The following is a 24,759-nucleotide window of genomic DNA, read 5'->3' on the forward strand; positions in this document are numbered from 1 at the left end:
ATGTTCATTTTAAATTAAATGTAATTATGTATCTGTACCCAATATTTGAATCTAATCTTTTCATTCCTGGGGAATGTACAAACAGAAGTAGTATTTTGCAGATACTGTGTGGCCAACAATGAGAAGAAGGGATGAGAAGTAACATCAGGAAAGTCCCCCTCTCCAAATGTTTCTTTTTAAATCCATTTCTTATAAAGGGGCTGAAATTCTTCTAGAGCACTCCAAATCCACAGCTTTTCTAGGGAACTTTCCTTCCTCTCAGAATATTGTTTAATTTTATATCAATGGTGTTTGCATAAGGTCCATGTAACTTGTATTCGCGAAGGCTTTCACGGCCAGGATCTGATGGGTGTTGTGGGGTTTTCGGGTTCTTTGGCCGTGTTCTGAAGGTTGTTCTTCCTAACGTTTCGCCAGTCTCTGTGGCCGGCATCTTCAGAGGACAGCACTCTGTGCTCTGGTGTAGTTGGCTTGGGAGAGCACAGAGTGCAGTCCTCTGAAGATGCCGGCCACAGAGACTGGCGAAACGTTAGGAAGAACAACCTTCAGAACACGTCTAAAGAGCCTGAAAAACCCACAACAATCCATTTAACTTGCTGGACTAATTGCTTCTAGCTGATGAGGTACTGGTGCACATTTTGGTCATTTGCTTGGTCATGAGACCAATTGTTTAACCGTGATGCATCCCAGCACCTCTTAAATTGGCTACAGCAAGTTACCAAAACATTATGCAAACTCCAACAGGAGTCTGACAAGCTTGTTATGACCTGCGATTACAACCATAATCTTATTATTACTTTATGTTTCAGGCAAACAGGTATACATTGCAGATATGTGTGTGTATGCTAGCATTTCAGGATGCAATCTCATGCATGAAGGCTATGCATCTATGCTTGCAAACTATACAACCAGAATGCTAGTACAAGGGATGTGTCATTTGAAATTCTTCATTCTGGGAGTCCCACCTGAAAGACAGACACCTACATGTGGCTCGCCTGGAAGAAAGATTAAATTGGAAGCTTTTATGGCTTAGTTAGGCCAAGCTCCACTCAAGCGTCCTGTTTTGAATGAAAGCTTCCCCATTGCTAGCTGGGAGCTTCTTTTCTCAACAGGAAGCTTGGGAGCAGCTAGGCTTAGCTAGGACCCAAATCCTTCCAGCTTAGGCCTTTCTCCCAGGTGAGTTATAATTAGGTACCTGTCTATCAGGTGGAGCTGCCAGAATGAAAAACTATTGGAGTTCTTATCTAAAAACTCAAAATGGTATATCCCTATCTGGTACTGTACTTATGTATGGCAGTGCAAATTGCGTAAATCACATCAGCAAATTGCAACTTGTTAAACATCAGTGGTTGTATTCCTTGTTGCATATCAAGTTATGCAACTAAATGATATGTAACAAGGAATGCCAGAATTGACTTCTTAATCAGCAACAATCTGTTGCTACAATGTATGCCACTTGATTCCTGTTGGCAGATGTAAGGAATAGAATTCTGGCCAGTCTACTGTTTGTTGTTAAACCTTGCTGCTGTATAAAATTCATCTAGATTAAAGTTATGTGTGGAGCCATTCTATCTTCTATATCATTGCTTTTCACAATCATAGGTAATCATCACATAAGCCACTACATTTGTACAGGTCCTTTTTCACCATTTTTTTTCATCTTATCTATTTTATTTTATCTCTTTTCTTTTCTTTTGGCAGGGCATGTTCACCCATGCACTGATTGCCTTTGCAAGTGAGAAGACAGGAGGTACACAGAGGGTCAAATATCAGTACATACAAATAGAAGGGAATAGTTTCCTCCAGGAAGCTGAGAGAGAGAGAAAAATCACAGACCAAGGTTCAGTGAAATTTGCATTTGCTGACAATTCCTGAAACTGAAACTAATTTTATAAATAATCCAGATATTCTACACATATATTCTTCCTTATTAAAAATCAGCATGCATGAGGGCAGTTATATTTAAATTCTCCAAAAGTCAGTTCACTACAAGCAATCTTTGCTTGTTTAGAGAGAGGGAGAAAATGACATTTCCCACTATTTTTATATTACCTTTTAAAGCCATATGGGGTTTTCAGTAAAACATATTGTTTACTGAAGATCAAACTTCAATTCTTCCAGTTACTGGATAAAAAAATTACTATTCACATATAGTATATGAAACTAAAATCCTAACTCGGACCATATGGGAGCAGGTCAGAAAGCTTTACTACATGACAGTTAAACAAGTCACCATATGCTGATTTGTTCCCATTTTGATGGAGCAGTGTCCTAAATCTGTGTAGGGAAAGAAGTCCCTCTTTTTTTCAGAATACTGCAATGTGAGATTTGTGTGACTAAAGCGCTACATTGGAGGGTCTGATAGAGTAGAAGAACAAACCAGAGACCGCATGTGTTCTTCTTCAAATAATCAAAAGAAAAAAATTGATCATGGTATGGAAATATTGGCAGGATTCTGGTTTACCATGAACAAGACAGCATAACTGTGCATGCTGTCCAGGAGCAGGAGCAGCAAAACAAACCACGAATTATCTGTGGTTGGCTTACTGTAACATCCAAACCAGGCAAGATGGCTTGTCTTCGTGACAGGTTGTTTATGATTTATTCCTGTTTGACTTTGATTTTACGCAACCTCAATTTGGTGTCCTTTTTATATGTTGTGAAATTAAAGTAAATGGTAAAATAATCTGTTTTAAGATGACAGAATTGAAATCCCTTTAACACAGCTTACTTCCATGCCAGCACATAATAAGATATGCGAGGAAGGGTTTTTCATCAATTAAATTAGTGCATAATTTTGAGAAAGATATTCCATATTTTTTAAAAAAACAAAATATTTCTATTGTAAATTTTACACTGCATTCTATTAATAGATAAATTAATATGCTGTTGGAACGAAGAATAGATGTACCAATTATGTTACTAGCCATGCTATATTATAGGAAATCAAAAGCTTTCATGTTCCTCCTGTCACCCCCAATTTCATCAATTGGCAAGTGTTTCCTCCCTTTCTTCTTTTTTAAGAAACCCTAATACTTTCCAACAGAAAGACGTGATGTGAAAACAGTTAAATTCAACCACAGCTGGGATGGACAGACCACTAAAATTAATAGGACTTGTGTACTCACTATTTCTGTAGATCTACACTAACTATAATTGACCCCCCCCTTCTAGTTTCCAGTAATATGGCTTCTGTACTTGATGCTAACTTGTTTCTGCCCTCTTTCTAAAAAAAAACACAACTTGGAAATATTATTTTCTTTAGCTAGCAGGACTGAAGAATAACTAAGGATACTGAAACACACCCAAACTCAGGAAGAATGCATTGCTCAAGCAAGGCTCATCTTGAATAGCAAGTTATTTTATATCCCTTCCTACCACCACCCCTTCTTTCTACCAACTGCCAGTCTGGATGGGTGGGATTAATCTAATGCTTGAGGATGTGTCACAGAAAAAGTTCCCACTTGAAGTTCAGAAGTTATTATCATGGTAGTGTCACACATGGATCCAACATGTACGAGACGTGAGCAACCAGAATAACAAGAAACATAACGTGATGTGGGAAGACATACCTTTTCCTTACCCAGCATAATTGAAGCTGCTTTTCTCAAATACCTTTTGCCAGATGCCTTAGGGTCCTCTAGAAATTTGGCCTTTAACCCACAGAATCTACAGTGAACATGGTGTTACATACAGCACTGATGTTACCTGTCTGTCATGGGTTTGGAGGGAAAGTTCCATCCTATGGGGAGTGGAAGGCGGGACATCAGGAGGAGGGGCTGTACTGTATATATATGTGGAGTTTGTGTGGAGAAGTTTAGAAGCTGAGGGAGAAGCTGGAGAAGAGCTGAGAGAAGAAGCTTGAGTGGGAGTCTGTGTGTCAGACAGGGTACTACTGTGTGTCAGTCAGTACCAACCTGATAGGTTCAGGTGTCTGTATGGTTAGCCAGGACTGATAGGGTCAGGGTCTGTGCTTCAAGTTAAGTGTTCTGTGTGAACCAAACTGTGTGTATGTATGATTAAGACTAAGCCACGTTACTGTATCTTATTCACTTGATCCTTTTATTTTTCCCTGTGTGTTATTTAATAAACCTTGTTCTTTTATTTGTTAAAAATCCATCCCTGGTCTGTGTGACTTTTTATAGGGAATGGTTGGTGGCAGCTTAGTGAAACTGTGGCATGTCCCAGTAGGTCTGGGTTTGTCACATTGATTGGTGTCCAGCGTGTGGGATACGACTGGTCCAGTTGTCCAGTGGTCCAGCAAAGCCTTGGCAAGTGTGCCCAGAGCAAGGGGGGTCTAGTCAGGGACAATCTGAGAGCACGTAGGTAATCTTCTAGGTGTACCTCACGGGGAGGTGCGCTAGTAGAAGAACGTGTAACCTCAGATTGGGGACCAGATTAGGGAGCTCTGAGGCAACCTGTTTTGGCGGGAAAAAGCTGAGGCAAAGCTGTGTGAAATAGCAGTGATCTAGCCTGTCTGCTGAGAGGCCTAGCAGAGGGGGGTAGACTCTGGCTCGCAACTGTTGCAAGTTAGTGCTGAAGAACAGCAGTAATCTGTAGAAAGCTGGTTCTGAGGCAAAAGAAAAAAAAAGTGGTCGCTTTATTTTGAGGCCTGACTTTTGAAAGCAGCCTGTTCTGGGGGGGGGGGGATTATGCCCTTGACTCGAAGCCAAATGGCAGAATTGGGTGAAGTGAAAGACCCCCAGGTAGACCAAGGTTCTGAGGATGAATTTGGCTCAGTGCAGGGTGACAGCACGGGAGAACAGAACCCAGAACTCAGGAAAATGCTCATAGCCCAACAGCATGAACTGAGGATGAGGCAATTTGAAGTGGAGGAAAGGGAAAGAGAACAAACTGCAGCTGGGTAGCCCAGAAATAAAATACTTGGGTCACATAGTAGGGGGAGGAGTGATAAAACCCCTAGAGGCCAAGATAGAAGCAGTTCGTGATTGGCCTAGACCCAACACCAAGAAAAAAGTCAAATCATTTCTTGGGTTGGTGGGCTACTACAGAAAGTTCATCCCGAGGTTTAGCGAGATTGCGGCTCCGCTGACCGATCTGACGAGGAAGAAGGCTGATGACCGCATCCCGTGGACCAGCGACTGTGAGGAGGCGTTCCGGAGGTTGAAGGAGGCGCTCATCAACTATCCAGTGCTGCGTGCTCCAGACTTCGACCGGGAGTTCATCATCTACACCGATGCGTCTAACAGCGGGGTAGGAGCAGTTCTTTGCCAGGAGGATGAGAATGGTGACCAGCATCCAGTGTCCTACCTGAGTAGGAAACTCCAGAAAGGTGAGAGACATTTGGCAACTGTGGAAAAGGAGTGCCTGGCCATAGTCTACGCGATCCAGAAGGCCAAGCCTTACATCTGGGGAAGACATTTTATTCTGTGCACTGACCATTCACCACTGCAATGGTTAAAGACAATGAAAACCCACAATAGTAAACTTATGAGGTGGGCTTTAAATCTGCAAGACTATGACTTTGAAGTGAAGGTGGTCAGAGGGTCAGTGAACTGTGTTGCTGACGCCTTGTCAAGAAGACCTGAAGAATGAAGACGGCGAAAGAAACATGGACTATGTATATGTTTTGATGACAAAAAGTCAAATGTGTCTGTTTATTAAACATGTTGGTTTGTATAAATAAAGGTAACTTGATGTATTGTTAATGGTAAATGTTTAAATGCCTAATTGATATGTTTATCCTAGAGTAAGTATGGTATTGTATGTTAATGTATAACTGTTTTTGTTTGTTTTGGGTCCAGGTTGTTTTTTGGTGAAAAGCACCGTAGCTTTCCCCCTACAAAACAACTTATAAAGAGGGGAGGTGTTACATACAGCACTGATGTTACCTGTCTGTCATGGGTTTGGAGGGAAAGTTCCATCCTATGGGGAGTGGAAGGCGGGACATCAGGAGGAGGGGCTGTACTGTATATATATGTGGAGTTTGTGTGGAGAAGTTTAGAAGCTGAGGGAGAAGCTGGAGAAGAGCTGAGAGAAGAAGCTTGAGTGGGAGTCTGTGTGTCAGACAGGGTACTACTGTGTGTCAGTCAGTACCAACCTGATAGGTTCAGGTGTCTGTATGGTTAGCCAGGACTGATAGGGTCAGGGTCTGTGCTTCAAGTTAAGTGTTCTGTGTGAACCAAACTGTGTGTATGTATGATTAAGACTAAGCCACGTTACTGTATCTTATTCACTTGATCCTTTTATTTTTCCCTGTGTGTTATTTAATAAACCTTGTTCTTTTATTTGTTAAAAATCCATCCCTGGTCTGTGTGACTTTTTATAGGGAATGGTTGGTGGCAGCTTAGTGAAACTGTGGCATGTCCCAGTAGGTCTGGGTTTGTCACACATGGTTTATGGTCAGGAGTAGGGGGACTCAAGTTTAATCCTCTTGAGAACCAAAGGTTGAGAAACACTTAAGGGAAAGCCCCTAGGGACTCCCCCCCAAGCATTTTAATGTTAGATATGTTAATGGGGTTTTGATTCTAATCATTCTAATGTTCTTGCAAATCCAATTTTAAATATTGGGAATTGTGGATAAGGTTATACGTTGGTACACAAGATAAAGTAACAAAAGTAGGAGAACCTGAAAGGAGGGAAATCTGTTCTGGGAAAATTCATGATGCTTTTAATCTGAACACATATTTTGTACAAAAGCAATTAACGACTATCCAAGCAGATTTAAACAAATCTACTTGGATTTTGGCATACAAACTTCTGAAGCAGGGAGCAGGAGTAGAAGGCAGTCAAGAATGTGAACATAATGTTTCACATAGGAATAATGTAGAAATCCTTCAGTCAAGTTCTATGAGAGTTTATTTATTATCATTTATTTAAAAATATATCCTGCCTTTCTCCTTAAAATGACCCAAGGCAGCTGACCACAGTTAAGAGGTCTTTGTCTGCTTGTGAAAAGACAGCAAACATGGGGCAAAGCTAGCTTTCCATTGGAGGGAGTTCCAGAGTCTGGGAACAGTGACAAAGAAGGCCCTCTTCCGTGTCGTGACCAAGCACTCCTGTGAGGGTCGTGGGACCGAGAGAAAGGGCTGTCCTAATTCTCTTAATGCCCAGACAGACTCATAGAGGGAGATACAGTCTTTTAGATAGCTTGGAAACAAGCGTGGAGTTAGTCTGTTATTTGTCATAAGGCTGTATTTTTCTTTATATTAGTGAAAACTCACATACTTTCTCTCTCCAGTCATTTATGTATCCTCTGAACCTTATCAGTGGGTACACAGCCCAACATTCAAATCATTTACAAAAAAATAATTCCTAATCACATCACATCTTGGAATCAAAGACAGATGGCAAGTTCTCATCAATTACTTCAAAACACACCATGTTTGCTTATTAGGATTTTTTCCTGACATAATTATGAAATAAAATATGCATTGTTTTCTGAAGACAATATTAAATATATTAAGGTTAGGCAATAAACAAGCAAGCTGAAGGGCAAAAAAAGCTTCTAACCTTACAGCTAATACGTGCCTCAATACACTGAAAATCCTCTTCTGCTTTTAGTATATACTGTATTGTTGTTGTTGTTTTTAAAAAGGATGCTATCAGGGCTGTGATTAGTATTCATTAAATTTCTCATTCATGGCAAGTCATGACTCCCCAATGAGGAATGAGGCATTCCCCTGCATTAGTGAGATTTCACAAGACCTAGTTTTCCTCCCTCAGTTTCTTTCTGAAACTGAGATCTCAAGGTTCACATCCCTAGACAATACTCTATATTGCCAGTTCTGACTTGACGGCACATAACAAGATTCATTATAGACACAGAAGTGACACCATCAAGTCTGTTACTGCAGTTTGTTTATCTACTGTAAAAATACATTTCCACAATAACAAAGACATTTGCATATTCTCTTAGAACTACGAAGCTAGAAAGTACACTATGGATCATTGGGTCCAGTCCCTGTCAAGCAGGCACAGTGGGGAACTGAACTCCCAACCTCTGGCTCCACAGCCAGAGACCTAAGCCCTTGAGCTATCTTACAGTCATAGAGGAAGTAAAGAAAGGTCTTTTTTTTTTTAAATAAAAAGAATAAAATCATCTGAAAAAAAGAAACAATTATAGAGGAATGAGAGAGATTGACCTCACTTCTAATACAACATAATACTGTTACACTACAGTATGATGTGTGGAATAAAGAAAAAGGAGAACCGATAGTCTGAAAGGTAAACACTCCTCTGCAAATAAATTCTTTTCAAATATAAAACTCAACGTCTGCAGAAGGAAATTTATAATCGAGACTTCATGCTGACCTGCAAGTTTTCTCCTTTCCACCAAGCAGCACTCAATTATACAGTCCCTGATTAGCAAACTGGAGCGATACAATCCAAGTAGTTTCACCTTGGGATGAGTTGTTTGCCTAGAGCAAGGTTAGGCAAACTGTGCTCATCGGAGATTCCTGGACTGCAGTTCTCATCAACATAGCCTATGGAAAGGGCTGCTTCTGGAAAGTGTCCAGAAACTTCGGCAGTCCAAAATGCAGTAGCCAGATTGCTAAATGGGGCTGGTCACAGAGTTCACATAAGACCCCTTCCTCCCGTTACAGCAGCTCCATTGGCTCCCAATCTATTTCAACAATTCAAAGTTGAAGAGTAGACCATTGGTCTAGATGGGCGGGGCATAAATCTAATGAAATAAATAAATAAAAGTGTTAGTTCTAACCTAGAAAGCCCTACACAGGTTGGGTCCAAACTATCTTAAGGACCACGTCTCCCTTTATGAACTTGCCTGGCTGTTAAGGTCGTCTGAGAAGGCTGTTCTCTGGGTCCCACCACGTTCACAGGTGCATTTAGTGGGGACACAGGAGAGGACCTTTTCTATTGCTGCTCCCAGACTCTGGAACTCCCTCTCACACGGGGCCAGGTTGGCTCCATCTTTGCTGTCCTTCTGCAAGCAAAGACCTTTCTCTTTAGCCAAGAGATACTTACTGTTTTTAGCTTTAAGTATTGCCTTTTAATGATGTAAGCCTCCTTGGGTCCTTTTTAAGGAGAAAGGCAAGGTAAGAATATTAAGTAGGTAGGTGGGTAGGTAGGTAGGTAGAAAGGAAGCTGCAGTCCAAGAACATCTGGAGGGCCATTCTTGACTAAGGATGCTTAGGGAGGATCATCTTTTAGTTGCAACACCAGTTGCATGGTTGATGCTGAATATACATGTTCAAATTATGAATGTACATAGCAAGGGAAAGGACTGTGCTCAGTGACAGAGTTCATGTTTTGTATACTTTTTAAAAAGCCCTTACTCAATACTGTATCTTAAACTCCTAAGCAACCCTCCCCCCCCCAATGTTTCAAGATAGACCACTGGCCTCAGTAAATAATACCAAGTTAGATGGATCAATAGTGTGATTCAATTGCCAGCGATTTCCTGCCACATAAACTAGTAAAATTAATATGGAACATGCACAGCTATAATAGGGTTTCCCCCCATTCTTTTTAACTTTGCTGCAGGTTTCCAGACTATATTTGCATAAAGCAATTTCTAGTATTCCTTCATATAGTGTATAGGTAATAAGGGGAAAATCTGTTAGGGGAAAATAGCCGACTTACATCTCTGGATCTCATTATACATGCACACCTATATAAAATGTCTCTGAGTTTGCCTTTTTAAGTAATATTTTCTCCTTCCTCTTTAATTTCAGTTATTGGCAGAAGTCACAATTTGTTAGCCAATTTCCCAGGTTAAGAAATGGAATAATTCAATAAGGCAATTTAAATGTTTACCTCTTTAACACTAACACTTGGTGAGGCCAAAGAATATTAGGTGCTAAAGCAGTGTATTTTGCTGGAAACCATACAGCTTTCTTTTTTTTTAATGAAAAAACCTGACAGAAAACTATATTGCTTATAATTGGTTTTCTGAAATGTCAGGAGAATTCACTTGTTCATATGAAGTCATTATACCTTGTGAAAAACTTCTTAAAAAATTTATCACCAGTTCTTTAATGCACTGTTCTGTGTTAAGGAAAAACAACCAGAACAAAGGGGCGTAAACAGTAGATTCCACAACTCTGCAGTGTTGCATGGATTTGACTCTGTAGCTACCTGTTCTGGATTTTTTTTTAAACTCAGTCAGTTATTAAAAGACACATGCAATCCTTCTGGGCAGTTTCAGAGAAGACGTCTAAACAACAGTGTGGGTATTTCACAGTTCTTATCCTCATGCAGCTTTGTAAAGAACCTGGAAGGCACTGCAGATTTTACAGTCTGAAGAATCTCACTCATTATTTTTAATGAAACTGTTTCATGACTCTTACACATATGAACAAACAGGAAAAAAAATATTGGCCAGAAGCTTCCAGAGATTTTGCTCTAGAGTAAGTGAAATTGTGTAACTCCTGGCAGCAAACTGCAGTTAACTAAGGAGGTACCTGGTCACATGCCAGTCAGAAGCTATTTGCCTCTGCATCCTATGATATTTCACACCATAGTGAAATCTCAATATGGTTCCAACAATTGCTTCAAAAACCAGACAGACTTGCAGGAGATCAAATAGTTTTACAGTCATTCAGATTAAAACCTGTAAGACCCACAAATGAAGTCTAATGTCAGCTGGTTCAAGATTCTGCATAGATAGCAATAGTTTATTCACCCATTTATTTCTGACAATTCACCAAGAGAAAACTGAGATTCAAATACTGTAGTAGTAGTTTTCAGAGTCATAGCCATGTTAGCATTTCAACAAAAAACACAAAACAAGAGCAAAGGTAAAGTTTGTCATTCTTTACATTACCACATGTTGTTCCTCTGTTGTTTCCTTTAATCATGTTGCTGTTTATAGAACCAGGCTTCAAAAGAACTGAGTATCAAACAGGGGCCATAAATCATTATTAGATGTGAAATGCAACCATGAAATGCAACCAAACACTAGTATCTCTTAGAGCCTTGTATGAATGTTTTACCATGTTGTCTCTGTATTCTCTAACTCATATGTCTGGAGAAGGGGACAATGTTCAATGAAAGCTTAAAATATGGCAGTAAGTCCTTAAAGTGCCATACCATCTCCCCCCCCCCTCACTTTTGTTTTGTTTTATATTTCTTGTTCAAACACTTTGCTTTCCTGAAAGTACAGAAGCTTTATGTTTGAACCAGCTATGAACCTGGTATCTTAATTTTGCTGCTAATCTTCTCTGCAAGGACCACATCAGTTACATAAACGCCAGCTTCTGATCAACGTGTTACAGATGACAGATAACAGATGACTTACTGTAGATGCGCAAGTTGGATCACGATGGGGAAAATGCCCGACACATTTATCAAGTGGCAATTTCTTCCATTCGTACCAAACCAACCTAAGGGGTCTAAGCTAATGGGAGTGGTATTCAAAAAGTTTGAACCAATACTGATGTTCAGATGAATGATTTGATGGCAACGGTGTTGCTCAGTTCCAGCAAACCCGGAGCAACTCCCCAAATACTCCGGCCATCATGGAGTTATTGTTCTCAAACTACCTTCTCCAAGCTCCAAATGCTTGAGAGCCACAGTCCCCAAAAGGAACTTCTCCAAATTCTGATAGAATACCTGTTTGGAACTAAAGAACAGTTACCCTGGGGGAGTACCTGTAACTTTCCATAGCAACCTGTAAAACCATACTGGAAGCTAAGAAGTAATGACTGGCTCATAGCCAAGTAAGGAGCCCATGGTTAAACTGGGCTTTGAACTCATAATCCAAGTATTTTCCCTTGAAACTACTCCTCCAAGCACAGCATCTAACTTCAACATAATCCACATCATAAACTCCCAGGTGAAAAAGAACTCTGTCATAAGGCATGACAGTATTACTGAAATCAACAGGCATAAGATGATCCTGTTTACCAGAAAAGATGCATCACTGTCTGATAGAGGTCAAATGAAATCCTTGTGGACCTTACAGTGAACTATGCAGTCTAAACATAGGTACTTCGGGCTAGAAAGATTTACAGGCAAGGAATTCTGGGAAAGAGACTGCTTAATTAATTTAGGTCCACCCAATGGGAGTCTGTCATTGCACTCATAAGAAGGCTCTGACTAAGAAGAAGAGACTGACAGAGACCCAACCCTAGGGTATTCTAAATATGTTAATGTCATTGCTGAGATGATTATTTTGGTCTTCTGTATGGCTGCTAAAAGACAGCTCTGCTAGAGAGGAGTGTATCTCATTCCTAATTAGGAAAAAAATGCAGAATGAGCTACTACACTTAAAAAACAAGAGGAAATAAGACGAATAATTTTACATGCTTCTCTGTAATGCACACTGACAGTGTCCAAAAAACATTGCTTTTGCTGTCATAACTATTAACTCAATGTGTGGTTTTTAGCTGGATCAGACAAGCTCAAAAAAACCTAATGGAAGGGTTTAGGAGGAGATGACACCCGCTTCACTAATGTCGATGTGTTTAATGCACAAATAAGTAAAATAGATATAATAAAATGCTAGCAGTTGGATACAGAAGGGAAGCATTCATATCTCTCACTTATTTCTGTAGCCTGCATTGGTTGCCAAATCTTCAAAATTCTGTGCTGGACATCTACAGCATCTGCGAACAGGCCAGACGTATAACATGTCCTACAATTTCCAAACAGCTGACATGCTCATTTGAATAAACATCAATTAATTGTACGGAATGCTTCCCTCTTCTGATAGCTATATCATCACCACTCATTGCTTCTCCTCCTTGCCTTTGTTACGACTGGACTATTGCATGAACGACCTCCAATATCTTCAGCCCTCTCTCTCTCTCTCCATATCAAATGACACAGCAAAGAATCAATATTCTAGCTGGCATGCTCCACACTCACCTTCTTTTGGAACACCTCCATTTTGCTGAAATCTGCACATGTGACAGATACTGCCACTGTAAGAAATTTTTTTGGCCAATCACAGAACACATCTAGGCCAACTGTTAATTCTTTTCTCATATTTAGAAAGTATGTGCAGCTCAGTTTAAGTTTCAAGTCAAATTTGTCCTACCTGAATAAATACATCATTCACAGAGCAGTTTGCTCTAACAAGATAACACTAATCATATTCAAACATTCACACTCTCACCCTTGTGTATTACCAAATATTTAAGCATGATTTTCCTTGGGTTGAATCCCCATCCAGTCTGTGTCAGTGAATGTTTAATAACTCTCCACTGTTCCAGATGAACAGGAAATGGATGATCTGTCCCGTAAGACAAGAACAGCAGCATAGCAAAGCCAAGGGTTTCCTGATACTTGCATTAAAGTCCCATTTGCAAATGAGTCTATTTGACTGGGGATATTTGCTGCATTTGGCTTCCGCACCAGTTACTGCCTGCAAGTGCTCTCTACTTCCATTGAGGTCCCCACTTTTCTTGCCTTTTGCTTCCCAGCACAAGCACAGTTCCTGAAATGCCCTGCGGCCCCAAGCTTTGCGTTATATTGCAACATGAGAGAGATTACTACAATGCTGTTTCAAAAGAACAACCTGCAAACTGGAAGAGTTTAGTTTCTCTCTATTCAAAGCCAACAAGATCTATATAAAACACCTTCTGATCATGATGGATTCCTCCTCAACAACAGCAACTTTTCCAGTTTTACATTACAGATAGAGAAAGGAACAACTGGCGAAAATAATGATCCCACAAATCATTGGCATCACATAATTTAACCATTGATCATGGAAGAGTCTGTAGTTGATTATCCTCAGTTTTTCTGGGACGACAGGGAGCTTTGAATTCTAAAATCATCCTTTGGGGTCAAAATTGCCAGCTGTGAAGAGTTGTTGGTGGGTGATTTCCGTCTTATATAGATTGCACATATAAGCACAGAATCCTCTTGTATTTTCAATTACAACAGCATTTCAATAGAAATTGTCTAGGTTTCCCTTTAGAGAAGAGAATGCTGTCAGTTCCAGTTTATGGTGACCCTTCCCAGGATTTCCCAGGTATAAAGCACTCTGAAGTGGTGGTACTCTGGGACTCTACAGCTTGCCCAAGGCCGCACAGACTAGTTTTTCTCCTAGGAGGCACAGTGAGGAATCAAATTTTTGATTCCTGGCTCTGCAGCCATGTGCTTCAGGCCACTGAGCTATACAATCAATGCCACAGAGTTTGCTCACATTGTTTACAGCCAGAAATAAATGTATAATCATCCCAGTTGCACTGATTTTAGGTAATTAAAGACTTCCCTCACTGTCCCATAGTCCACTGTGATGTCCTGCCAATGCAAGTGATTCCACCAGAGCCTTGGGACATTCAGGGGAGAAACTGGAAGTGTTTCTATTTCCAGAGAAATAACTTGTGCACACCCACTGAAAAGATCCAACAAGCAAATAGCCTAATAGTCCTTAGCCTAAAGCATTAGAATAACATCATTGAATGATTTGATCCAGAATGGTGCAGTGTGTGTATGTGTGGTTGATAACATAAGAGAGAGAAACATGAGGAAATGTTTTCTTTTACCAGCTCACTTTCCAAATCACTACACAACTGCATTGCAAAATTGCAAAGAGGAATACTCACTGCATGTTGCTTCAGATTCATCTGACCCATCTGGGCACTCCTCTTCACCATCACATTTCCATCTGGATGGAATGCAGTGGCCGTTGTTGCAAGTAAAATCAGTTTCTGCACAGGTCTTCTTGGCTGTAAGAGGAGAGAGAGAGAGAGAGAGAGAGAGAGAGAGAGAAACAATAAACAAAGACTGTCCCATTGCCAAGTTAATTACATTAATTGAAAGGTGACCTGTTAGCTGCATGTGAACCTTGGCAGTGTGGATCACGCCCCACTCATTGTCCCTCAACTCCCAAATCAATTTTGTAAATCTTGCCCTTTGCAGGGCATGGGGTGTGGATCACGCCCCACTCATTGTCCCTCAACCCCCAAATCAAATTTGTAAATCTTGCCCTTTGCAGGGCATGGGGTGTGGATCACGCCCCTCATTGTCCCTCAACCCCCAAATCAAATTTGTAAATCTTGCCCTTTGCAGGGCATGGGGTGTGGATCACGCCCCACTCATTGTCCCTCAACCCCCAAATCAAATTTGTAAATCTTGCCCTTTGCAGGGCATGGGGTGTGGATCACGCCCCACTCATTGTCCCTCAACCCCCAAATCAATTTTGTAAATTTTGCCCTTTGCAGGGCATGGGAGAGAGATGATTTTGCCATGTTCCGGAGGCCCCACTCCTGCTCAAACGTCCCCACATGTTCCCATAGTTTTTAAAAACCTTGGCCACCAGAGGGTGTAAGGGGACCTCCTGTGCTAAAGAAATACTTCTGTGGAGGGTAAAGCGCAGGCAGCCTATGTCCAAAGCTGTGAGAGTGCAGCCCTCAGCCCTCTGGAAGTGGTCCATCGGTGGATTAATCTAAAATTAATCCAAATATTCTCTATGCAGGAAAAACTGATTTCATATTATACCCCGGCTGGCATTGGGCCCACCATTCAACTTCAATAGATGACCCTTGGTTCTAGTACTAGGTCAGAAAAAGAAGGGGGGGATTCTCCTTATTCAATTTCTTCACACCTGGCCTACTTTTATATACTTTTGTCATGTTTCCCCTTTGGTTGTTGTTTTTTCCCCCTCTGGCGATACATTTTCATTTGTCTGTAATTTAGCAACTGGGGCAAGACAGAGGAGGAGGGTGGAACTAGAGCAAAATAAATACCTGTACACTGATAGACAGCAGTATTGGGGAGGATGAAAGGAATAGAGGGGACATGAACATTATGGTGAGCAGAAAGGAGTTTGCCCTGCTTTGTTCTGTCCGGCTATCCAGGCTTAGTACTTGATCCCTTTCTGGTCAGCGGCAGCTTATTGATAAAATTGTTCCAAGCCATCTGAGCACAAGAGATGCAACAGGATGTAAAATTAAAGTCTGCCACGATAGCCGGGGATTACAGGATTCATAGTCCCCAAAAGTGACATCTCCAATCTTTAACTATAACATCTGATTTAAAACCAGCCTAATTAGTTGTTTAGCTGTCCTAGATTTTTCTGTGGCAGTAAAGGTGCAGAAAGTTTTACTATAAAGAGTCCCCAGCATCATCAAAGAATTATGGTTGCAAGACCTGGAAAGTAGTTTATACGTGTACTGCAGATATGGTAGGTAACCAATCTGGTCAACATGAGTGAATCATTTGCTAAAAATTGAGATTAAATCTCTCTGTCCTAAGGGACAAAAGATGACAATAGGAAATCTAACCAAAACCTGGAAACATGAACAAATGGAGACAGCAACAAATACTAGCGCAACAAACCTGCCCACCTGTTAAAAAAGAAATTTCTTGTGCCAAAATCACCTGAGAAGCTACAGAATAAGTGATGTCAACAGTGAGGATTACATGCATGTTTCTTTGAAAAGTCTGTGATGAAGCAGTAATTTCCTGATTCATAAAAAACATGCAATTTCCTTGCTGCGACATCCTGCCTCAAGGAAAAAGTATAATCTACCCAGAAAAGCATTCCACGAGGAATAAAGTAAATTTGTTTTTCTTGCATAAAACATAAACTATGAGTTATATCAGTAGCAGGTCTTTACTGCAATGTCAAAGGCAGAACTTAGAAAAGATACTTCTTTGGTTGCTAGCTCCCAAGAGATTCTGGGATATGTGGGACACACAGTTCTGCAAGCTCCTGAACTTGAAGATGATGGCTACATGCCAAAGCAGAATAACCAAGTGAAGACTCATTTAAAATACTGTGGCCTGTTATTTGAAACTCATCCTTAAATTCACCTCCTTGCTCTTAGGATTCATTAGGTGCATCTGTCTTGAGATTTAAAGAACATATAATGTGGTGGCACAGCGGGTTAAACCGCTGAAGCCTCTGTGCTGCAAGGTCAGAAGACCTGCAGTCGTAAGATCAAATCTAGGCAATGGAGTGAGCCCGTTGCTTGTCCCAGCTCCCGCCAACCTAGCGGTTCGAAAGCATGCAAAATGCAAACATGCAAGTAGATAAATAGGTACCACCTCGGTGGGAAGGTAAACGGTGTTCTGTGTCTAGTCATGCTGGCCAGGTGACCACAGAGGATTGTCTGCGGACAAACGCTAGCTCTATGGTTTAGAAACGGAGATGAACACTGCCGCCTAGAGTCGGACACGACTGGACAAAATTGTCAAGGGGAACCTTTACCTTTTAACATTGTCTTATACGGAGCAGTCCTCTATACTAGGACTATTAGGATATGTACACAAAGGCTTTCATGGCCAGGATATAATGGTTGTTGTGGGTTTTTCAGGCTCTTTGGCCATGTTCTGAAGGTTGTTCTTTCTAATGTTTCACCAGTCTCTGTGGCCGGCATCTTCAGAGGACAGCACTCTGAAGATGCTGGCCACAGAGACTGGCGAAATGTTAGGAAGAACAACCTTCAGAACACGGCCAAAGAGCCCCAAAAACCCACAACAACCACTATTAGGATAGTTAATAATATTGATTGGGAGCAACAGTAACAGTTTCAAAAAAACTTTTCCCTAGTCCTGTCATTTCTAGTCTTATCCAGAGATGGTATGGATGAATCCTAGATGTAAATCCGCATGTAAAACATGTTTTCTGCCATTAAGCTATAGCCCGAAGTGTTCCAGCTGCCAGCTGCACCAGGTCCTCCTTTTGATGCCATTGATCTATCTGCTGTGAAATCCTACAGTAAGGTTTTGGCGGCAGAGGTATCACAAACCCTTATAGCTGCTGCTGGCTTAACTGTGTTGGCATCAGAGAGGAACTAAGCAGCCATAGGCTAAACAGCTGAGTGATTCAGAGGTACAGATAATACCTAGTATTGGGTATTATCTGGCATTGGTTTTTGGCATGGGCTGGCACTGGCATGGGCTAGCACTGGTTTTTGAAACTGGCCAGCAAGTAGAACCAGCTGCATTTTAGGAATCCAATCTACATCATTTTATTTAAGTCTGCCTTAAGGAGCCTAGCTAGCTAGCGCACCTAATATCTGTTTTAGAGATATCGCCAGGCATCCATAACACTGTTATAAAAACTTGTTTGCCGAGTTAAAAAACAAGTGATTTCCCTTAAAGTGACTCTCACGTCTGTCAGGGCATTGCTCCAGCCGGGCCTCCCAAAAATAGAAGCCCTACTGCTAGATCAAAAAGGTCTAGCCTGGGCAGGGATCAGGGTCAGGATGGAACACCGTTCCCCATATATTGTGTGATTGCCAGGAAACAGGTTGCACAAGCAGTCCAGAATGCAATCTGTTTCCCCATGTGGCCACACCCTATCCTGTTTTATCTTACTGTTGCACATTTCTTGTAAAAACAGGTGAAGTGGGCTATAGTTCTCCAAAGATTGTATCAGATGAAACCTGCTATTCTGCAAGGTATACAAAATGCCTTGTTCTCAATAGTAAACATAGAATCTGAATGGTTGTTGTGGGTTTTTTAGGCTCTTTGGCCGTGTTCTGAAGGTTGTGCTGTCCTCTGAAGATGCCGGCCACAGAGACTGGTGAAACGTTAGGAAGAACAACCTTCAGAACATGGCCAAAGAGCCCGAAAAACCCACAACAACCATTAGATCCCGGCCGTGAAAGCCTTCGCGAATACATAGAATCCGAAACTCAGAATTCAGATACATTTAAAGAAGGTCCATGACACCATATGCCCAACAAAATACATAAGTTAGTTTTTAAAGTGCAACAGGACACTTTGCTTTTTTCTGCAAGACTAACACAGCTTTGCCTCTGGAAAACTCTTCCAATTATCTTCACATTCGGACTCCTACACTTCTGGATACATCAAGATGGGATAGAGTTATATATTATAGTCTATAATATAGACTAACCACCTTCTTGACAGTACTTGGGCGATACCAGTTCACATTTTGTTTGATTTGCTTCAACTTTTTGCAACTTTTTTTTTTAATTTGCAATAGTCAACCAAGAGGCTCCCATACGTGCTTGTTCTTAGCCTGTCACTGCCCCAGACCCCTTTTTCACCTTGTCATGACAGATCCTCTTTCCCTACTGATCCACTCACATTGCCCAGGCGGGCCTGTGTGAGGGAAGGAACGGCAATCAGTGTCAAGGCCTGTCAACATTCCGGAGTGATGGAGAGGCGCAACTCCTTCTACCAGACAAACCTGGTGGCAGCAGATGGTGTCACTGATTGCTTTGTTCCCTTGACACTGTTCTTTAGAAGCACAATTAATTTATTATCAGGAATCACAAAAAGGAGAGGGGGGAATACATTGTTGACAGTGAACCACAGGGTGGCATTTGGAAGGTGTTAATATGCTCGGTGTGTATCCTCACAATCAAACTGGCTGGAACAGCACTCGTGAAATGTCGTATGTGCTAGCCCAACATCTGTGGATTAAACTACAGGGACAAATGCTGATGATAAGTAAATATACCCAGGAGGTCTGGTATTCTGTGCCAGATTAATAGGGGAAAAGAAATCCACACGGCCTTTCATCTTGACTGAAACCATCTAAATATCTTTAAAGGACACTGCTGAGAGACATAAAACTCCCAGGCTGTAATGATTCCCCCTGCAATGGAGTTCAGGGATCTTGGAAATGTGAACACATAGACTCAGTGTGGAAATCCTTTTCTTAATTAAAACAAACAGATTAAAACAAATGCTGTTGAATATAATTAACCTTGAAGGATTTCATGCAGTCATTTTTTGTCACACACACCCATCACACAATGGACCACTAGAGAAATGGTGGGCTCATAATAAAATAAAGCTCGTGGGTCACCCCTTCCTTGTTAATTTCCATTGTTTATCATTTCAGTGACGCTCATTTGCGTGCAAAGTCCTTTAATACAATCACCTCACTTGTTCTCACAACAGCAACAACTGGTAGGTAATTATATAATAATAATAACAACTTGCCATCAAGTCAATTCTGATGGATGGCGACCCTTTTCTGGATGTTCTAGGTATACAGCACTCAGAAATGGCTTACCGTTCCTTTCTTCTTAGGGTGCCCTGGGATTGTGCAGCTTGCCCAAGGCTACACGAGCTGGATCTTGTGGGGCCCACAGTGGGGAATCAAACTCCCAACCCACTGCTCCACAGCCAGAAACCTAACTCACTGAGCTATCCAGCCAGCTTAGGTAGATAATTAAGATCCCCCATTTTATGAACAAGACTGCAGCTGATAGAGACTTCCTTGCCTGCCTACCACAAGCCATTGCCAACTGTTCCAGGCATACAGCTAGCCCTCAGGACAGCAGAATTGAAATTTTCCCCAGTCTATCCCTGCTGAACTGCTCCATTCTGAAGGAAATTAGAAGCCTCCAGAGATCAGAATTAGGGATGTACACTGGTTCATTTATCTGGTCAGTGCTCTAACCGCAAGAACTCAAACACTTATCTACACACTCACACAGTCAGTCCTAGTAGATTTTTAAAAGAAGGAAGGAGGACAAAGCCCAGGAAATATACTACTCTAATGGATGTCCCTAACTTCACAATGCAACTAAAAATAAGAATAAAATTATGAACAGCAGCTGTTATAAATGCCTTATAACTTCACTCAGAGACCTCCTCTAGCACCTCAGCAACTTGAGTCTTCAGTGGAGTATGAAGCTGTCAGTTTTCTCTTCTTGCACCAGCTCTGCACTTTCCTTACAAGGCACTCTCATTTTTTATATCTTTTTCCTGGCCGGCATGCCCCTGGAAATCCTACATTTTGTACAGTGGTGCCCCACACCACAACGATAATCCGTTCCCCTGAAATTGCTGGTAAGTGAAAACATCGTCCAGCGAAAAACAATTCCCCATTGGAATGCATTGAAACCCATTTAATGCGTTCCAATGGGGAAATTACCTCGTTGTCCAGCGAAGATCATCCATAGGGGAAGCCATTTTCCGAGCGCTGATCAGCTGTTAAAATGGCTGCCCTGTGAAGCATGGGTCCGGAAAATACAGGGCAGCCATTTTGCGGAGCCAGAAAAATCGTCGTTTTGCGAACAAACAGTTCGCGAAGCAAGGACCTAATTGTCATTAAGTGAAAATCCCCCATAGGAAACATCGTTTTGCGATTGACATGCAATCGTCATGCAATTTCGTTGTTCTGCGGGGTCGTTGTCATGCAGGGCACCACTGTATATGGGAGGTCAGTGAGACAATAAGAGAATCCGGCTGTTTGACAAGGACCCTCTCCTGTATTCTTGTAATGAGCTGACAGTACAGGAGGCAACTTTGTGCTGATGTAATCACACTCCTCGTACAAGTTTTATAACATACAGATGCCTATATACACAATGGTAATTTAACAGTGCAAAAACTACAATCAGGTCAACAATCCATAGATATCATTAACAGGCTTTGGCTCCAAGGATGGGGACTCAAGTCATGGGACTCACTTTCAAGTCGGACTTAAGTCGACTCGACTTGGGTTCCCCCCCCCAAAAAAATAACTTGGACTCAACCCATGACTCAGAAAAAACATTGGGGCTTAAGGACTTGGGACTTGGTACCATAGGCTCAGACTCAGACTTGAGACCCAAAGACTTGCCAACATCCCTGTCTGCCTCCCATCAAAGTACTTCTGTAGTTACATCATATCCCAAAGCCTCTCAGCACAGACTTACAGCCATTGCACCAGCAGAAAGTTAGGACAGAGTCAGGGTAGACCTAAGTAATTTCCAGTATTCCTAGGACATGAGGTACTTTGACTAAGCACAGCCTCAGCTGACTTAGTGGTGGTTCAGCTGATACTCAGCCATCACAGTTAGCTAAGTAGGACTACACCCTAAGAGAGGCACCAACTAACCTTTAGCCATTTCACATGGTAGCAAACTGCAAATTGCTAATGTTCTCTTATCTGGCCGTGGGGCAAAAAAATCAAGCACAGCAGGAGAACAACTTTAAGGATATAAATAGCCATGGATTATGTAATGTGACTGAGTCAGTTTAATTTATATTTTATTTATTAATAAAGAGAACAAACCTCTGTGGAACATAAACTTTTCAAAGTGATTGCTCAGTAAGTCAGACATGCTATTCCCATTCAGTTTACCCTCATGAACAGAATGCATTTATTTATTTATTTATTTATTTATTTATTTATTTATTTATTTATTTATTTATTTATTTATTTATACCATACCCCGCCTATTTGGTTAATTACGACCACTTAAAACTGTTGGGTTTGTTTCTGATGTTCAACAGTGCAACACATGACATGTCAGGACATTGCATGCATAGGCATCCTTCAGTCTCAAAAGACTATGGTAACATGCTCCGAATTGAGGAGTGTCCCCTCCAGAGCATGAAGCCTGGGTAAAGTAACATGGAGGGTAGGCTGTTACCCAAGCAGCAGATCCCCCCCTCCACGTTGCTGAAATGGTCCAATGGAAAGGCAAGAGCCAATACAACTGGTTCCAGCGACGTCGCAGGAGTTGGCAGAATGACACGGACTGCCTCCGGGACTCCAGCACGCGAATTTCTCAAATTCTCTGAATTCTCTGATTGTATCTCAGCCCCTAATATGGTAAATAGGAGAGCCAATTAGATTTGCATACACCTGGGAGGCAGGAAAGTTGTAAAGGTTGGATCATACTTCTGCACTAAGAGCAGGCCGGCTAGTGTGGGGCTCGTCAGCCATGGAAGGCAGCCCATCTAGGAGAAGGAAATCTCTGTCAGGACATTAAAGCCTTGCTAACACTTAACCTCCCGAGCCTTGAAGAAACTAGCATAGCCAGGAAAGAATTAGAGAGATTTAATTTCACCAGGATTGCTACTCAATGCACATTTATAACGACTGATATACAAAAAGAAGAGAGGATGTAAAAACATTTTCAACTGGCCTTAATTCTGCAAAGAGCCAGTGATTTGAACAATATCTTATGCGACAAGTAAGTGCAAAATATAGCACAAAGAAGAATCTCTTGAAAACTGAATTATTTTAGCTGATTATTGCAGCATATAAGAGAAAAGAAACAGCAGTAGGACCCCTTTATTCACAGGATCAATATCCACTGATTCATTTATCCATGGTCTGAAAATATTAAAAACATTAAAAGAAAAAAAAATCAAGATTTTTCTTTCACATGTATTACCAGAACTGGCTACTAGAGGCAGCAGGACACTGTGCTGTGAATACTTGCCAGTGAAGAAAACATAGCATGGTCTCTGGCTCCCTCTAGTATCTAGGCCTGGTAATGCATGTGAAAATATTTTTTCTGGGTTTCTTCCCCTTTTACCTTTCTATATGTAGTGTTTGCTATTATTCACAGTTCTCTGTATCCATTAGAGGGGCTTGAAACCAGTCCCCAGTGGATATGGAGGTCCTACTGTATACACTTCCCAAAAGTTTGGGTTCCCATAGGTTGCTTGATTATAATTGGCACCATCCATAACTATCAGCCATGTTGGCTCTGAATGATGGCACTTAGGGATAGGATTTTTGAATTTTATGGACCACAAATGCCATAATTCTCCATTATGGGAATTCTGCTTACCTGCCAGGCCCCTGACAAAGGCCTCCATGAGAAGGTTTTGAGGCTTAGCTAGGCCAAGCTCTGCCCACGTGTCCTGTTCTTGTCCTGGTGCTAGGTAGAGATTTCTTTCTGAGTAGGGAGCTTGGTCTTGCTAAACTACAAAGCCTTCTAATTTAAACGTTTCTCACAGATGTATCACATTGAGCTGTATGTCAGATGCCAGCAAGAACTCCCAGAATTGAGAATTGTAATTCAGAAATTTAAAAAAAAACCCATTCCTAATGGTAATTGTACTTTATCATCATTTGGGAACCTAAGAACTGAGAAATGCTGACTTAAAGATTGGTGTTTTTAAAATTCACTTACCTTAGGATTTACTAAGTAGAAAGGCACTGTTAAATATTTTTTAAACCTAGAAGGTTCCTTTTCATATTTATACATCTCCAATTATCAGTGCATCATGTGGGTCATTATAAGCCATTTCACCATCATCAATTTAAACTTTTGAAATTGCAAACATCGATGGTTAATATTAAAATATTAAAAGGTAAAGGTTCTCCTTGACATTTAGTCAGTCTTGTCTGACTCTAGGGGGTGGTGCTGATCCCCGTTTCCAAGCCGTAGAGCCCGCGTTTGTCCGAAGACAGTTTCCGTTGTCACGTGGCCAGCGTGGCTATACACAGAACGCTGTTTACCTTCCCAGCAAGGTGGTACCTATTTATCTACTCGCATTTGCATGCTTTCGAACTGCTAGGTTGACAGGAGCTGGGACAAGCGACGGGAGCTCACTCCGTTGCGTGGATTCGATCTCACGACTGCTGGTCTTCTGACCCTGTGGCACACAAAGCCCGCAGCGCCACCATGTTCCCAATAAATATTACTTACATTGAAATGCAATATACTTGACAAAAGATTGACAGTCAAATCTTGTGCAGGTTCTGCAAGAAGCCCCACTGAGTTTATAACAGCACTGATCCTGAAGGAAATAAGGCCAGGATTTTAGCCTGGAACTGTTCAAGATAGCTTTGCTGTTACTATTACTACTATTATTATTACTTACAAGGCTTCAGCTATCTTCAGTTCACTGTGTTTAGTTAATGTTCTACTTTTAATAAGCACATTAGAAATTTCCAAAATAAATATTTAGACAAAAGTTTGCCTCACAGAGATGTTAAATATTGCTTCATGTAAAACAGAAAGATAACTTGAACATTAAAAAAGGAGAAAACTTCAGGAAAAAGTTGCAATCTATAGAAATACTGCCTCTGCCCCACTCTATCAAGCTGCAATTGTTATCCTGTTCTAACCTGCCTCCCACCCATGGTTAAAGTCACTGCAAACTGGATAATAAGCAAGAATTGTCAAATACAATTTTCAGATTACCAGTTGTGACCATACG

At 41.2% G+C, this 24,759-nt stretch overlaps 1 protein-coding gene across 2 annotated transcripts in view; it reads right to left on the reverse strand.

The window, feature by feature from the left end:
- LRP8 (LDL receptor related protein 8) overlaps nucleotides 1-24,759 on the reverse strand; it is a 221,395-nt gene that overhangs the window by 75,047 nt on the left and 121,589 nt on the right. For both annotated transcript variants that reach the window (XM_020799651.3, XM_072997637.2), the window contains exon 3: nucleotides 14,481-14,603. In XM_020799651.3, the coding sequence (XP_020655310.2) occupies nucleotides 14,481-14,603 (123 nt within the window). The remainder of the gene's footprint in view (nucleotides 1-14,480; nucleotides 14,604-24,759) is intronic.

The sequence above is a fragment of the Pogona vitticeps genome, chromosome 4, assembly GCF_051106095.1.
Source record: "Pogona vitticeps strain Pit_001003342236 chromosome 4, PviZW2.1, whole genome shotgun sequence".
Taxonomy (NCBI): Eukaryota; Metazoa; Chordata; class Lepidosauria; order Squamata; family Agamidae; genus Pogona; species Pogona vitticeps.